General features: G+C 39.5%; 1 protein-coding gene across 1 annotated transcript in view; it reads left to right on the forward strand.

The window, feature by feature from the left end:
• Nucleotides 1-4,075: 4,075 nt before the first annotated feature.
• LOC124146488 (fasciculation and elongation protein zeta-2-like) overlaps nt 4,076-17,636 on the forward strand; it is an 87,920-nt gene continuing 74,359 nt past the window's right edge. Inside the window, exon 1 of the mRNA XM_046516801.2 lies at nt 4,076-4,681. Within this exon, the coding sequence (XP_046372757.1) occupies nt 4,350-4,681 (332 nt within the window). The 5' untranslated portion in view covers nt 4,076-4,349. The remainder of the gene's footprint in view (nt 4,682-17,636) is intronic.

Consider the following 17,636-nt stretch of genomic DNA (forward strand, 5'->3'; position numbering starts at 1 on the left):
CTTTTCAGAACATGTTGCCGACACAAACGTTTGTATTAAGGAGTTATAAGTTTTTGGATCAACACAGTCAAGGGGACACCACTCTTTCACCCATATACCATAAGTTAACATTTGTCAACCTTTGAGTTAGTGGTTGTAACTGACGTTACAACTGTATGTATGGGGTAAACAGAGTAGGTCTTATAACTATATTTCCCACACCTTGTCTCTATTTGTAAAGGTAGGTTCAGCGATGTGGAAGAAAATATTGTTTTGCATTTGTTTGGTAATTATAGAAGCGCCATTAAAATATTCATCCCCTACCGTTCATCCAAATGCCAAATAGATTGGTTGGTTGGCTTGTTTTACGCCGCACTCAGCAGTATTCCAGCTATATGACGGCGGTCTGTAAATAATCGAGTCTGGACCAGACAATCCAGTGATTGATATCATGAGCATCGATCCAAGCAATTGGGATCGATGACATGTTTCAACCAAGTCAGCGAGCCTGACCACCCGATCCCGTTAGTCGGTTCCTACGACAAGCATAGTCGCCATATAGAATGGCATCTGAACATTGGACTGATATATAGTCACCTTTATAAAAAAGATATGACTTTAATAAAAAATAAAAATGGAACCATCCAGTCTCTTTATTTCACAGATGGGAAGGGATCGGTATACGCTGCTAGAGCTGAGAAGGGGTGAAATAGGTGTGAATGTTATATTAAATACATGCCCTGTCTAAACCGGACGGGTGTATTACTCAAATATAGGCATATGGCCCATGCTTGAATGAGTTTTTCCCGAAATATTAAATTTGTTGAATTAATATAAACCTTTACACACAATTGTGTCAGTGTGTCCTCGGGTCGCGGCACCTCACATCGGCACACGTCAACAGCATTGCAACGTTGCTGCTACTGGGACGAAACTGTGGACGAAACTACTGTCATTCAGATGAAACTCGTTAACGTTGATCACGCAAATGTCGAAGACTATCCCTAATATTTAGATTCTGTCATCGTGATTTTAGTTCATCCTGGGTCGGAATACCTCCCTGGTACATTCCTACAGCCGCAGAAACAATATACTTTTTCGGAGGATAGATGGCTTATGAAAATTGATACTCGTATCATGTGCATTTCGTCAAATTCCTGTGGCTTGGAAAGACTGATTATAACGAGTTGGGTTCGATTAAACGCCGTTAAGACCATTATTTCACGTATATCACGACGTGTCAGAATGAAGTAGGAGAAAAACTCAAAGCGATTGGGACGGCGCTTCTGACAACATGGTAACCGGTGCTCGCCCACACGACGAGGGGTGATTCAGCTGGATGGAACTGTATTTGATCGAACCCAAAAGGCGTTGACCGTTACTCATGCTATCAACCACTGATTTGTCTCTCCCATACTCGATTACTACATGCCGACGTGATATATGTGTAGATGTTCGGCAGCGGCGTAAAACAACATCCACTCAGTCATGGCTAACGAGCTGAAATGGATCCTGATTTGGGGGTAACAACAGAGGGTTCGGAGTCACGCAACCCTCCCATTATCAATTAGTACAGGCGGACGTTTGCAGAGTGTTTAACGCGTAGTTCTTGTGGATCAGCTTTCCTCGCCTGGGAACTGCATAAGCCGGTCTGAGTGAAATATGGTCCGTCACGCTAACCACACACTTCTCTTATTCGTTTAAAAAATAATAACTACTCCATATTGTCTACACGCTGTGAGACTTGTATCCGACATAATAACACAGCATAGCACATAATCTCGTTGATACATATCGTTAAATTAGCATGGACATCTATTTTTCATCCTGATAAACAAACGACTGTCCGAACCTCGTTATTCATATGAGACACCATATACTGAATTAAAGCGTATGGTAGGTTTTGTTTGTTTGTTGTTTAACGCCGCACTTTGTAATATTCAAGCTATATGACGGCGGTCTGTAAATAATTCAACCAGGGATTGATATCATGAGCATCGATCCACGCAATTGGGATACTATGGCATGCATCAACAAAGTCAGCCGACCACCCGATCCCGTTAGCATAGTCGCCTTCTACAGTAACAACAAGTGTCATCTTTTAACGTCTTTTAGAGAGAGAGAGAGAGAGAGAGAGAGAGAGAGAGAGAGAGAGAGAGAGAGAGAGAGAGAGAGATGTCACTGTATATGTTACACATATTCTGGTCTGTATATTCCTGCACTCGACCAGCCACCTATCACATATATCCGCATACGACAGAATTATAAATATCATGTGATATGTGTAGTATAATGACTAAAACCTGCCGTGTTATTTTAAAACAAAGAAAGTCAGTCCTATTCATTAGAATAAAAAAAAATGTCTTTTTATTGCTTATCTTTAAGAAAATAATATAAAAAGTGTGTACATAGTACTCATAAATAAGCATGTAAAATTTAAACACCTGGATCTCCTATAACTTCGCCTGTTTTACATATTCTTACTACCATTTTTTACTGTAATTGGGATGAAACTCAAACATCTTTAGATGACATATTTTATTAAATTAAAATTATTGATCATTACTAAAATATGTTTTCTTAAATGTACGTGCATTAATTTAAATTGTAAATATGATCAAGGAATTTAATAAAACTTTTAATAAAAGTTTGATCTTAAATGGTTATCTACCACAAATGATTAGACCCGTGTTGGTAGTCTTCGATTACCAAGTGTATTTATATTCGTTCTGTTATCGAGACACCCACGGATGTGTTCGCACGTGGTGTACCTATAATCTCATTATCATTTCACTAATACCCCGTTCACATGCACCTCTATGCATATGTGTGTATATTTGCATATATGTGTACATATACATACGTGAGTATACTTGTCACGTGAACGCGTTTACACCAGGAGCACATTTACATCATGTCTGGAGCAGGTGCAAAAGTAAATGTAAATTTGCACTGTTTGTATATGTTGTAATGTGAACGTTTATGCCAACGTCGGAGGATGATCTAATTAATATATCTGTTGATTTGCCGACACTATACAAATAGTCAACAGTTCTGTATCCTGAGGTGGGGTGAAATTGGGTTTAACGTCGCGTCCAAGATTATTGCACTTATATAGCGACGTGCATGCACGTGTGTGTGTGTGTGTGGCTGCTTGTACTAGACCGGACTGATGCTGATTTATAGTGCTGAGATACCATGCCGCAGTTTAACATGAATACCCCACTCAGACACAGTATACTGACTCCGAGCCGACCAGTCCTTGTTTTAGCCCCTTAATGCCGAGCGGCAGACAGGGTAACAACAAGTACCATCTTTTAACGTCTTGTGGTATGACGCGGCCGGGGATCGAACCCCGGACCTTCCGCTCTCCGGGCGGACGCTCTACCACTAGACCACGGAGGCGGTCCTGTATTCTGAAGTTGACGACTTTAATCCAGGACATCCTGAGCTGGGCGGACAGTGTTTTCTTTGGGTTTCAAGGAGTAAAAAAATGTTGTACAGATTAAGTCAAACACATGTTGCTTCATGTGAAGATTTCTGTAAGATAACTCTCTTCTCATTCGACTTTGATTGGAAAACAACATTTTCATGTTGAAAGACATGAATAGACTGATGAATATGTGTGCCTTACACGATTTACATACCTTATCTAATTTTCATATGAACGCACAGTCAATTTACATATACACACGTATGTACAGTTACACATGTGCAAAATTACTTACGTGAGTAAATATTGTGCATGTGAACGGGGCATAAGCCGTACGCACCCATACTGTAAATATGTACGTGATATACCGAGGAATGTCACGCATTTACATGGAAAAATCTTTTTGTTGATCAACTATTCATTGCTATTCTTTCGTAGGATGAATCATTGACAAGCTATGATTCACACTTGGGAGTCACAACACTGTATATGTTGGGCCTTGGTTTGCTCCATCCCGAGGAATAGGCCATGTACATATACATAAATTAGTAAATGAAATGTAAGAAAATCTTGAAATGCAATATAAACAAATGAATATTTAATGTAAACGATCTCCTCTGTTGGAGAAAATCAATATCGGAAACTTCGCCCGAGTGGAGCGGATCACTTTGAAAATCCCTCAAGTTGCAGCTGTGTGCAGATGTCGTGCTGGTGAACATTCTGTTAAAAATACTACCATCTCGGTCGTATTGAGAAGAAACTTTTAGATTTTGTTGTATCTAGTCCCTACGAAACGATTACAATGTCTCCATGCACATCAGGTGTCAGTTCTGAATCATCTGCAGCGACTGAGCGAGCACTTGTTCAGTGACGTTCCATTGTATCGCCGGTCAAAGGTCAAACTCGTGAAAAGGTGAAGGACGTCGTAGCAGACAGAATGAGGGTTCCGAAAATGGCGGAGCTACAATTTGAAGCTCCCCTTGCGTCGATTGAAACAGAGGATTGGAACGAATTCAACGAGTTTCAAACTGCTAAGACGACAGACGATGAAAACTGTAACAAAGACACGTTAAGCAAGGACCTTCCGAAGGAAAATAACGATAACAGTGTGGCCGAGAATTTCGGCGAAACATTTTCTGGTTCTCTGGAGGATTTAGTGAACTCATTTGACGAAAAAATATCCAAGTGCTTTTGCAATTTTGAAGAACAGGTGGACAAATTTGCTCCTGTGCAGATCAGGACGCAAGAGGAAATTGTGAATGACTGCCAGTGAGTATTCGAAAGTGATTTCGTGGCTGTATAACCAGCCTGTGAGAATATAATGTGGATGGCATTATGTCAACAGTCTGTGGATACTAGCTTCCTGATACTACAGAATGGTTCGTCTGCTATGGAACGAGATTTCTGATGGCAGGGCTGTTTGATGTTTTTTTGTTGTCCTTGTCACCCTGTCCTTTGTATTCGTGGTATATTACGTACACACACAATACACAATCATGCTTATTCAAGCTAATCAACAGGTTTTATTTCAATACACACTGGTTGTGAATCCACAAGTTGTTTATTTATTAGAGTAGGTTATTTCGGAATTCATGTTTTTGGTGCACATGATTAGCAATTACAGCTAAGCATTTTGTTTCATGTCAGACTGGGAACCGATATTTTTAGTACATTGTGGAAAAGGTTTTTCAACAATATGGATGAATTCAAACAAATAGGCCTATGATAGTAAGATATTATGTATTACTAATAAGACCAAATGAAATATGATAAAATAAAATAGTGGTTAATAATTAGATTGTATGTTAAGAGGGTTGCGGCAATATATTTGTATTATTATCATTACCCAGTTGCATGGTTATGATGATGACCTGGTTGAATTGCCCATTTATGATATGTGGTAATTACATTTCATATTCTGAAATGTTCATAATCCAAGTGCAGAAATGTGACACAAGTTTGGATCTTTCACTTTCCTGTCTTCCAATGAATGGTTAGTTTTATATTCCTTTTGTGATTTATCGTTTCGTTGGCGCATTTGCTTAACATGTTTAAGTTAACAAACTTGGCAACATTTCCCCCTAGATCTAACCTAGTTTTCATGTTCCCAACTACATGGTTCTCACAATACTCATGTAGCTTAAATCATTGTGAACTTTCATCAATAATTTTGTAAATATGTGGATTTTTTCCCCCATATATATTTCAGCATGATCTGTGCATAACATGGTAATAAAACTACATGTAGCAAGTAATTTAGAGCTTTAACCTTCTGTGTACATGTGGTTTATCATCTTCAACCAATCTACTTTGACATTGAGATTCAAATTTCATATATAAATATAATAAATAGGTTAATGTAAATTCAAAACATCAAGGCCAAAGGGTAATTGTCACAGTTTTCTGCCGAAACAGATTCCACCAGGCGCAAAGCACAAAATGGTAATGGATTGATCACTAAAAGTCAGTTATGACACCAGGTGTTCCTGAAAGGGTAAGCATCTCATGCTCTACCCATAGCACGCACCACTCACACAATCTGCATAAAAAAGTAAAGTCATTCCCTATTGTCCTACTACTGGTCACTGAATACAGTTTCAATTCTTATCAGGGTTTAAGTTACAGGACACCGGAACCAGACTCTTGTTTAATTGCACTAAATCTCGAAATTAATGTGAAGAATGTCCATGCAACCCATCCCAAAAATCATCCCCCTTGAACTAAGATAGTGAATCTAGTGATGTTGCATAATTATAAGTTGTGGGACGATACACTGATGCATCGGTGGATCCAGATTTTTTACTTTTCAATACAAGCATCGATCACAGTCGCACACTAAGTAAAAAATATCTATTCTGACCTTAAATGTTTGCTTTAATAACTGTTCCACTAAACACTAATCAGTAGTGCAAATTAATAGTGAAAACATAAATATTTTCATTTGTTGTGCCAAACTTGACACTGCCAACTGTAAATCATCAGTGTGCCAGGTACTGTCTATGAATAAGATGGCTTACGCACCACAGATAACAACACATGCAAGTATCATGATACGTATTGGATCGTGAGAAAGGTATCGGATCTCACAGTTGGTCTATCATCCCAGCCCTAATAATCATACAGAATTTGAAATTTAGGTGGATCCTTGGGTCCTTTTGTTTACTCCTGTCTTATTCATATCTACTGAGTTATGACAAGGACACAATGACTTTCTTTATTAATTTTGAACAGTTGCATCAAGGGATGCAGCCCCTGTAAGTGTTATGTAATGTCATTCTACCTTCATTGCTGTTTACATGATTTTGGAAATAGATATTTGTACATTTAACAGAATCGAGACAATAAGAACAATGAGTTACATTGTAGAGGTTTCTTAGGTCCCTGGAAACAGAGTTCATTGGACCCTTGGAAAATAATAGCGGTAAACTGCCTATGCTAAGATATCCAAATGAGATGGACACATGTTGGTGAAGGTATCCTGCAGATTAATAGAAATTCTTTCTTCATCATCACAGATTCCTTCTGTATCAGTGCACAGTACTTAGACTACTCAGTAGAGGAATGTTATGTCGCAGTTTTGTTCACCTGCTATAATCTTCCCCATGTTAAACCGTGTTCGAACTACAGCATGTAAGTCAAGGAGTCCTTGCCATAGCCCTCCTGTTAAAGGTTAAAGAATGATGGGGTTCCAAGATTCAAATGATGTAACACAATCATCAAAGACTCCAGGACCCCATTTAGTTTTAACACTGTTCTACATACCGGTATTAATGTGTTCCTACAAGTTTGTGAAATTTTTCTTTCTTTGTTCCACCCCTCTAACTTCAAAGACCTGTTGATCAAACATGTCAGATGCATAGTAAAATATAAAAATATTACTCTATCTTTTAGCTTGATTTTTGCAATGACATATGAGTTCATAAACATGATAAATGGTAAGAAGTCTAAATATTTACCAGACAGCCCGAGTTTTGAGAACCATGAGATAGCGTTGTATCCGTTTCACATGAGCCAGTATTATAATACTGGAGTAGTTATAAAGTACATTGATGGATGAATTGCTGACATATGTTATCCTTATACTTGGCAAGCTGCAATTACATACGTTAATGTATTGTTAAACATTGTAATGCATCCTCGTGCAAATAATAATAGAGTTTTTAAGAAGAACTCAAACAAGAAATTAATGTTTTTCTTGCATCTGATCAGTTTTCAGATACTCCCACACATCCTTTTGACGTTAGAGCATCAATTACTTCTATATTGATTGTGAAAATGGCTATTACTATGTTATTAAATATGTAGGGGCAGGGGGTTGGCTGTCGCAGTTTGCTGTGCAGAGTTGCGTCCCTTGGGGAAACGCTAGAAACCTATGATTCTGGGTTTGAATCCCAGTTTGCTGTGATTATGTTTCTAGGTTTGTCATCCTACCCATGCCTGTAGGTTTAACCAAAGTGGTAAACGTCTGAGACCTGCATCACTTCGAGTTTTCCTCCCACATTAAACTGACACTCCGTGATATATCTGGAATATTGTTCAAAGCTGCATAAAAAAAACCCCAACTATTAATAAATCACTCTGAGTCTCTATCATTTCATACTGGGAAATATTTATACAAGCATCCTTGTATTGCGATATGTATCACATCACTATATCCCATGCACATGATGCACACAGTCTTTTATCATTTCGATTGGATCGGCACCCCTGTACTGGATATGTATCACATCACTATATCCCATGCACATGATGCACACAGTCTTTTATCATTTCGATTGGATCGGCACCCCTGTACTGGATATGTATCACATCACTATATCCCATGCACATGATGCACACAGTCTTTTATCATTTCGATTGGATCGGCACCCCTGTACTGGATATGTATCACATCACTATATCCCATGCACATGATGCACACAGTCTTTTATCATTTCGATTGGATCGGCACCCCTGTACTGGATATGTATCACGTCACTATATCCCATGCACATGATGCACACAGTCTTTTATCATTTCGATTGGATCGGCACCCCTGTACTGGATATGTAACACGTCACTACACCTCATGCTCAGAAGTCAATATTTCAACAATATTTCATATCAGCAGGAAAAATGAGAAATAGGATACATTGAATGTTCACTGGGATACATAGCCATGTAACCATGATAACCTGAACTCCATCAAATGCCACAAAACATGCAAAATACATACTGGTATTGTCACAGTTTTCCTAATCCTGCATTTACCGGTACCTGTGGAATTTGTGTATTTTATTAAACAAAATCCAGTCTAGATTATGAAAAAGCAAGGCGAGCCAGCTAATCAGCTTCAGGGAAAAACAATGTTTGTTTTTTCATTGACTATATGTTAGTCTACAGTTTTCCTAGAGTAGTATACTACACCTATACTACTCCTAGAGTCAGCATTCCTAGGCCTAGCACTACATACAATGCTGCTCATGAAGCTGGGTTGATTTCCATTGACTGGGTGTTATTTTTCTGGGTCATTATGCAATGAACAACCTGTCAAGATTGCCCTACATTCCATTGCTGGCATTCTTGTAGCTCTGCTGAACTACTCTGGGGAATTATGGTCATTCCATTTTCACCAGGAATTGTGCATCATTTCTCGCCTCCATGGCCTACAAGCTATGCTTAGGTTCACATGGACTTGGATGAAGAATTGGGTTGAGGGTTTGTGGTTGTGGTTGTGGAGGAGGTTGTAGGGGTTAGATTACCCTTACCTGGCTGATCCAACATCAACATTCTGTTCATTGAAACATGTCATAATGGAAGAAATTCTATCATTAAAAACTAAATAAATAAGTATCAGATGTGTCAATTATAAGGTGTAGTGAAATAGGGATTAACATCACGTTCAAGATTATTGCGCTTATGAATATAGCGACGTGCATGCATGTGTGTGTGGCTGTTTGTACTAGTTTGGACAAATGACGATTTTATAGTGTGAGCCCACTGAGATACCATGCCGCAGTTTAACATGAATACCTCACTCAGACACAGTATACTGACTCCGAGCTGACCAGTTCTTGTTTTTCCGCCTTTAATGGTGAGCACCAGGCAGGGTAACAACAAGTACCATCTTTTGACATATTTTGGTGCGATACATCTAGGGATCGAACCCCTGAGCTTCCGCTCTCCAGGCAGACGCTCCACTACTGGTCTACGGAGGCGGTCTGTGGATTGATAAAAATGTGTTGTGACAAATATGATTCACTGAAAAATATTAGAAAAATTAGAAATCTTCATCAAATACACATAAGCCCTGCACCATGTGAATATGTAGTGTCAAATCTGAATCACTGAAAGTATTATTAGGATTATGTTGTTGGACATCACCATCAAATACCCTGGATTCCTCACTGCAATTTTGTCTCTGAAATGAAAATATTTCAAGATTATGTTTTTGTTAAATTGCCTTTCATTACGCAACAAAAGTGAGCCCAGATGGGAACCATTACAGACTCATTTTTGTTTTTTGTTTTTTAATATTCTTTTCATGGTAAGGATGAGAGATGATGAAACTGTGTTCCCTAGAGGTCCCGGGTAACCAGGGTGACGTTGAAAGTGGTCTGAGTTATCATAGTCTGACAGATAGTGACCATGATGCTGATAAGGAGTCCGCCTCGACCGTAATGTAATTAATATTATGGTAATGTATCCAATCAACTGAATTCCATTTGTTGCTTTCAGGTTTATTGCTGTATCATGCCTGTATTCTTGTTTCCCTGAGATTCCATCCAAAGGACATTTTCAGAGGTATTTTGAGGCTGTGTTCCATTTGAGAGCATCTGCACTTGTTGTTTGGCCTGTTTGCTGATGGTGGTGCAGACATTCTGCTAATGCTGCAGACATTCAGAGACTGATGGCTCCTGTATTGGGTAAAGCTATTTAACTAATGTGTCTCTAACAAAATCAATGGAATTTTGAAGTTCGCTCTTCCACAAAAGTAGAAACGACTCTTTACAGAATTAATCAGGGGTATTATTTAACATATCTCCATTATGATAACCATGATAACAGTTGATATATTGTTCATACTTTGGACCCCAGGGGCTAACAGTTGTTCCAACATCAAGGTGAAGGCTGAAGCCATTTTTCTGTTTCATTGCAAATTTTGAAAAAATCGTTTAGACATTTTGGTTAACAGTCAGTCAATGTCCTAGAATAGACCAATCTGAAACTCTGTCCACATGGTCAATTCATCAAGATTGTCGTTAGAACATGCAGCATCTATAGATTATTGCAGGAAAAGATCTGTGTGTAGTCAGGAATCTACACGGGACGAAATCTTCAATATTAATATTAGCTAAGGGGGATATAATTTGATTTCCATGGTTGCACATGGGATTGTACTAGCGAAGACTCTGACCAAGGCTTAGAACTGCGTAGTTCCTCCTCAGGAGGGAGAGAAGGAAGGTTGGGATGACTCATACTATTGATTCCCAATAATATCATCAATCGTGACGTTTTGATTCTGTTCTGCCTGTATATCCCATAGGGCAATAATTGAGGCAGGACTATGGTTTGGAATCATAACCTGTTGAATCCCCTCAGCTGATTGGTTTTTAGAGAATTCTTCCGAATAATTTTAGGAAGATGTTGGATTCTCTCCTTCAGTTTGATGTAATTGGTGAAGTTGATTTTATTCCTACCAGGATCGACATGATTCTGATACCTTGGACCAATCTTGAGATGAGATTAATTTGTAGATTATTCTATGGTAATTAATGGAATACTGAGCCTATGGGGTTATGGTGTTCACTTGCTGTGCCTAAGACCTAGGTCTGGTTCTCCACATGAGTGGGGGGCATGGGTGGCCCAGTCGTCTTAGGTGCTGAATTCACGGTGCAGAGTTGCATCAATTGGGCATGCCAGAAACCTATGATTGTGGGTTCAAATCCCAGTTCACCCCGGTTATGTTTCAAGGCTTGTCATCACCATACTCTTGCTCGTGGGTTTCACCATAGTGATAAAGGCCTGAGATCTGCATCACTTCGGGCTTTCCTCTCACATAAGCTAACTTGCCGTGATATAACTGGAATACTGTTCAAAGCGGCTTTAATCCCAACTCACTCCCCACATGGGAATAATTCTTAAGACCATTCCTGGTTGCCCTTGCTGGATATAGCTGAAATGTTGCTTCAGTGGTGTTAAACTTACTCATGGAACACATAGGCTGTCAAGGATCCTCCACACTTGGATGCCCAATTCCGTCTCGGTCTAGACGTTGTTATCGGTGCCATGTGTTAAACAGAGACATTCTGTCTTTGAAAATAGGATAATAATTAGCTGTTTACGTAATTAAATTGAAAGTAGCTGCCAAGCAGATTCTCATTTGAATGGCTTGAGTCCAACTCACTCGGACTGGAAATTAACCCAAGCATAGTCCTTTCTTTACTTGAAACACGTACTAGCCCAAATAGTAATAGACACCACATGAAACACTTACAATTCTGCTAGTCATTGGTAAGCCAATAGATAATTTTGAATAATTTGCATCCTCGGTAGGTGTGGTAAAGTGAAATGGGCTTTAACGTAACATTCCAGGTTATTGCACTCATATGACCGTGTGCATGCATGTTTGTGTATGTGTGACTGTTTGTATTAGTCTTACTTACTTACACTTGGAGATTTTACGTGCACTTTCCGACTGAAGCGTATTTCGCACACGGGTTGTTCAGTCTGAGCTTATGCCGGTTTTATAGTGGTGACCCATTGAGATATCATGCAGCACTTTAACATGGATATCCCACTCAGACACTGTATACTAACTCTGGGCTGAGCCCTTAATGCAGAAGACCAGGCAGGGTATCAATAAATAGCAAATACCACATTTTGACATCTTTTGGTATGACATTGCCAGGGGATTGAACCAGTGACCCTCACTTTCTGGGCAGACGCTCTATCCACGAGGCCACAGAGGAGGTCATCCCTGATAGAATTATCTCTTTTAAAGAGTAACCTTGGTGCGACACCAGAAATCATTTATTTAATAACAATATCAAGAGGTCCACAGACAATAGAAGTTTGTAAAGATGCAGAGCGTAGATGGTCCAAGTGCAAAGGTCAAAGGTAATGAAGGTCACACTTGCTTTACATCATCAGGAAGGAAGGTACATGTAATCAAATTTGTCTGTCTTCTGTGAAGTACAAAAACTTCAGACTGAATGTGATGTTTGAAATTGCATTAAGATGATTAAATTAAGTCAAGTTATATCTTTTTGTGTAGATTTAGTCTAACAAACCAAGTAGATAGATACTGAAATCAAATATTCTTGGCAGTTTGCGATTTTCTTTGAACACAAACAAGGATTTTCATTTGTTACATTTTGTTCTTGAATGTCACAACAGAGATAAATATTGTCTAGCAGATCTGTATATCCAAAACCTAAATAGGCTATTCTGAACTTTTGGAATAATTAAAGATTATGTTATGTTTGAAGGCGACTGTGCCTGCCGTGAGAGGCGACTGACAGGATCGTTTGGTCAGGCTCGCTGACTTTGTTGAATGATGTCATCGTATTCCAATTGTGTGGATCGATGCTCATAATGTCAATCACTAGATTAGCTGGTCCAGGCTGGATTTTTCACAGACCGCCTTCATATAGCTGGAATATTGCTGAGTGCGGCGTTAAACAACAAACAAACAAACAAACAAACAAACACTGTAATAAAGTAGTTGTATATCCATAGAACTATCTCCTTTGTTCTTCCTAAATCTAACTTTAACATTAGGGTTATAGCAAGGCCCCTTTGACTATCATGCTTACGTCACTTTCGACCCTGATAAGCATGTCCCGTCTTGCCTAATAGGCACTATCAAATATTGAGCTGGAAAGTATTTGTAGCAATGTCTTCCAGATGCACACCTGAACTTACCTGTATTAGAATTAGATTAGGTACCTTGTTAGGCCATCAGGCTCAGGTGCAATAGGAGATCAATACAGCTGAGCATTGATCTGGAGGAGGTATTGTTGTTTGTGTTTGGAGGCAATCAGACTGACTGGCGCTGTCTGCCATTACATCAGTGGTCCGGCATGAATAATGGAGAGATCTTGTCTTTGTTGGCTGAAACAATAGGTGGAATATTGTCTGCGATTTAACAGTATTGTGTGTGTCTAGGCACCATGTACCTGCTGAACTTCAGTCATACATGTCAAATGAAAGTCGTTTATGATTAAGTATGTTTGTCAGCCATGGCTTGGCAGTGGTCGAAATTTAGCATGACAGTAAAGATGTCCTTTTCATGGTCGTTACAGTAACTGAATTCATACATGGATTATGTTAAATTGTCATGATTATTGTCAAATAGGGAAGTGACTAAAATTACGTTGTCCCTAAGGTTCTGCTTGATGACAAGGTCATTGCTTAAGTTGAAATTGGACATCTCCAGTGGTTATATCTTTTGAGATTTGGTTTGAAAAAATTACAATTCTTGAAGCAGTTTGTACCACAAATGTTTGGGTCTTAAAACCACAAGCCCAAACCAGCCTTTTGTGATCTGTTTTTGTACACTTTAGTGTTAATATATGGCTTCTACTATAGCTGAGCTTGCTAGAGGAATGCTAGGCAGAAAGAAGAGTTGACTAGATTAGGACTTGGGACTAGTAGTTATGACCAAGCTCTGTACACTCACACTTGTTAGTGAGTGAGTGAGAATGGTTTTACGCTGCTTTTAGCAATATTCCAGATATATCCCCCCGGGGGACACCAGAAAATGGCTTCACACATTGCACTCATGTGGGGAATCGAACCCAAGCCTTGGCATGTCAAGCGAACACTTTAACCACAAGGCTACCCCACCACTCCCACACTTGTGCCTTAAGAACATTTGAGCGGACTGGCCTGAACATGGCTCTTTACATCATATACGTAAGATTTTGTGTTATTACATGGACTATTATTTGCTGAGCTTACTAGACCAAACAGAACTTTACTACATGTGGGCTTTGGACTAGAGGTTAAAGTCACAGACTGCAAGCATCTATTATTAGCTGAGCTTACTAGACTTATATGGACTAATATTCCTGAGCTAACTGGACCTGTTTTCAGACCAGTGGCTAAAGTCACAGACTATTTATATGGACTAATATTCCTGAGCTAACTGGACCTGTTTTCAGACCAGTGGCTAAAATCACAGACTGTTTATATGGACTAATATTCCTGAGATAACTAGACCTGTTTTCGGACCAGTGGCCAAAGTCACAGACTGTTTATATGGACTAATATTCCTGAGCTAACTGGACCTGTTTTCAGACATGGTTAAAGTCACAGACTGTTTATATGGACTAATATTCTTGAGATAACTGGACCTGTTTTCAGACCAGTGGCTAAAATCACAGACTGTTTATATGGACTAATATTCCTGAGCTAACTGGACCTGTTTTCAGATCATTGGCTAAAGTCACAGACTGTTTATATGGACTAATATTCCTGAGATAACTAGACCTGTTTTCGGACCAGTGGCCAAAGTCACAGACTGTTTATATGGACTAATATTCCTGAGCTAACTGGACCTGTTTTCAGACATGGTTAAAGTCACAGACTGTTTATATGGACTAATATTCCTGAGCTTACTGGACCTGTTTTCAGACATGGCTAAAGTCACTGACTGTTTATATGGACTAATATTCTTGAGCTAACTGGACCTGTTTTCAGACATGGTTAAAGTCACAGACTGTTTATATGGACTAATATTCCTGAGCTTACTGGACCTGTTTTTGGACCATTGGCTAAAGTCACAGACTGTTTAAGTAGTTTGTATTAAATTATCCAAAGCTGTGAGATATGTTAGATTTGCTTATCCCATCTGTTGCTGTAACGAGTGGGTGACAATTTCCTGCTGCCAGGAGCACAATATTGATTATGTTGGTGTTGGGGAAGTGAGGAGATGGAATGCCAGAACTACCTGGACTGGTAATGGATTGGTTCAGATCCCGTCTTCCCTTTGGGTAGTAGTTACAGCTAGTTCAGTCTTGGTATCAGGGGCATGCACCCAAAGACAGATTGAGGAAGGAAGTATTTATGCTCCTTGTTTCATGTGGCCTGCACCTGTAACGGGGAGTTGGATTGTCCAGTGCTGGTCCATGACCTGGGTTCTGAGGGCTTTCCTCTCCACATACTGGCATCTCGTGTTATAACTGAATAATGTCCATAGCAGCATTTATCCTAAGCATTTATTCAAAATTACCGTAATATTTTCCCCCAAACAGTAACATTTGTACAATCATGATCATGTTATGGCCTTTGGAGATTGATTTATTTTGTTTGTTGTGTTGTTTTGTGCTGTGCTCAGCAATTTTCCAGCTACATGACGTCAGTCTGTTATTAATCGAGTCTGGACCAGACGATCCAGTGATCAACATCATGAGCATCCATCTACACAAATGGGATACAATTGATTATCTCCATAAACTGTTCACTTTCAATTTACCATACACATTATCTTGACATAGTACTGTTCAAAGCAGTGTTGCAATCAACAACTGACTCACTCACTCACTCACTGTGTCACTCACTCACTTGAGAGCTGTAATGACAATCCAGTTAGTCCACAACTCCGACTTTACTAAACCAACACTCCTTCCATATATGGACATCCTAGCAAGACATATGACCCGCCCCTGTTTCCATAAGCTGTCATGTCAAGTTTTGGTGGAATTTGTAAGTAATGAAGTCAGTACAGATTGACCTGCCATAATGAATGTAGGAGTAGCACCATCACTTTGGCTTGTATGTAAACCAGGTCACCCATCTATGATGGGAATAATCAATAATGTTTCACGGAGTAGAAGGATTGGCTTTATTATGCTGGTATGGATGCAATACATAGCAAGTCCAGGTGTCACAGGTGATGGAAACTGTTTGTCCTCCAAGGCATATATCGGATACAGATTAGATTCAGAAGAGTGACACATTTCTGTAAGTGTAGCTTGTTGGAGAGTTTCCAAATGGTTTGATATCAATGTAAATAATATGTACGTAAATGCTTGCTCAGAGATGTCAATGTTTTTTTGGATGATTTCTGAAAACAATAGCGCTGTGGCAGCTTGTGCTGAAACTTTTGAGTCTACTTGCCCAAATGTGGCTATAAGCAGCATGATGTGTAGGTTTGGATGTTATTTAATGTTAGAATATTACAATTTTTTGTTTGTTTGATTGTTGTTTAACGCCGCACTCAGCAATATTCCATATTCCATCATATGGCGGTCTGTAAATAATCCAGTCTGGGCCAGACAATCCAGTGATTGACAACATGAGCATCGATCCACGCAATTGGGATCGATGACATGCATCAAACCAAGTCAGTGAGCCTGACCACCCGCTCCCGTTAGTCGCCTCTTACGACAAGCATAGTCGGCTTTTACGGCAAGCATGGGTTGCTGAAGACCTATTCTAACCCGGATCTTCACGGGCCTAGAATATTACAAGCTGAGCATACTCATGTACTAGACAGAACTGAATTGTACTAGACTCGGCCTTCGGACAAATGGCCAAAGTCACAGATTGCGATGGCCGTCATGGGCAGTTGAATTTTCAGATTCTTTAGACGACATGAAATAGGTGCTTCTAAACTAGTTCTTACTCTTTGCCTGGCCGCATCATACAAAAAAACGTCAAAAGATGGTACTTGTTGTTTCCCTGCTTGGCTTTTGACATTAAGTGGATAAAACAAGGACTGGTCGGCTCAGAGTCAGTATACAGTGTCTGAGTGGGGTATTTATGTTAACCTGCAGCATGGTATATCAGTGGGCTAGCACTATAAAACCAGCATTAGTACGGACTAGTACAAGTAGCCATACAAGCACACTGGTGCATGCATGTTGCTAAATAAGTGTAATAATCTTGAAAGCAGCATTAAACCCGATTTCACCTCGCCCCAGTGACACAACACTGTCACAACATTGGTGCATGTTCCAGGCATCGGAAGCTGAGTTATGTTGATTGCAATGTTGTACACTGCTCTGTAGACATGCTAAACATTAAGATTCAATTTGCCCTCAAGCCAAGGGGAGGTTACATGTGATAGATGAATCCTGACAGCAACCAGTCACTTGATGCAATTGATGATTGCTGTGTTATTTTCATATGAATTATTCAACAGCAAATGGCATTCTGACATTTGTAGAATAATAAAACCGGTAAGGCATGCTGGGAAAGTGAAATGTTCGAGATGTAGCCAGTTTTTAAAATGTTT

Source organism: Haliotis rufescens, unplaced genomic scaffold (assembly GCF_023055435.1).
Source record: "Haliotis rufescens isolate VD_foot unplaced genomic scaffold, xgHalRufe1.0.p SCAF_3, whole genome shotgun sequence".
Lineage (NCBI taxonomy): Eukaryota > Metazoa > Mollusca > Gastropoda > Lepetellida > Haliotidae > Haliotis > Haliotis rufescens.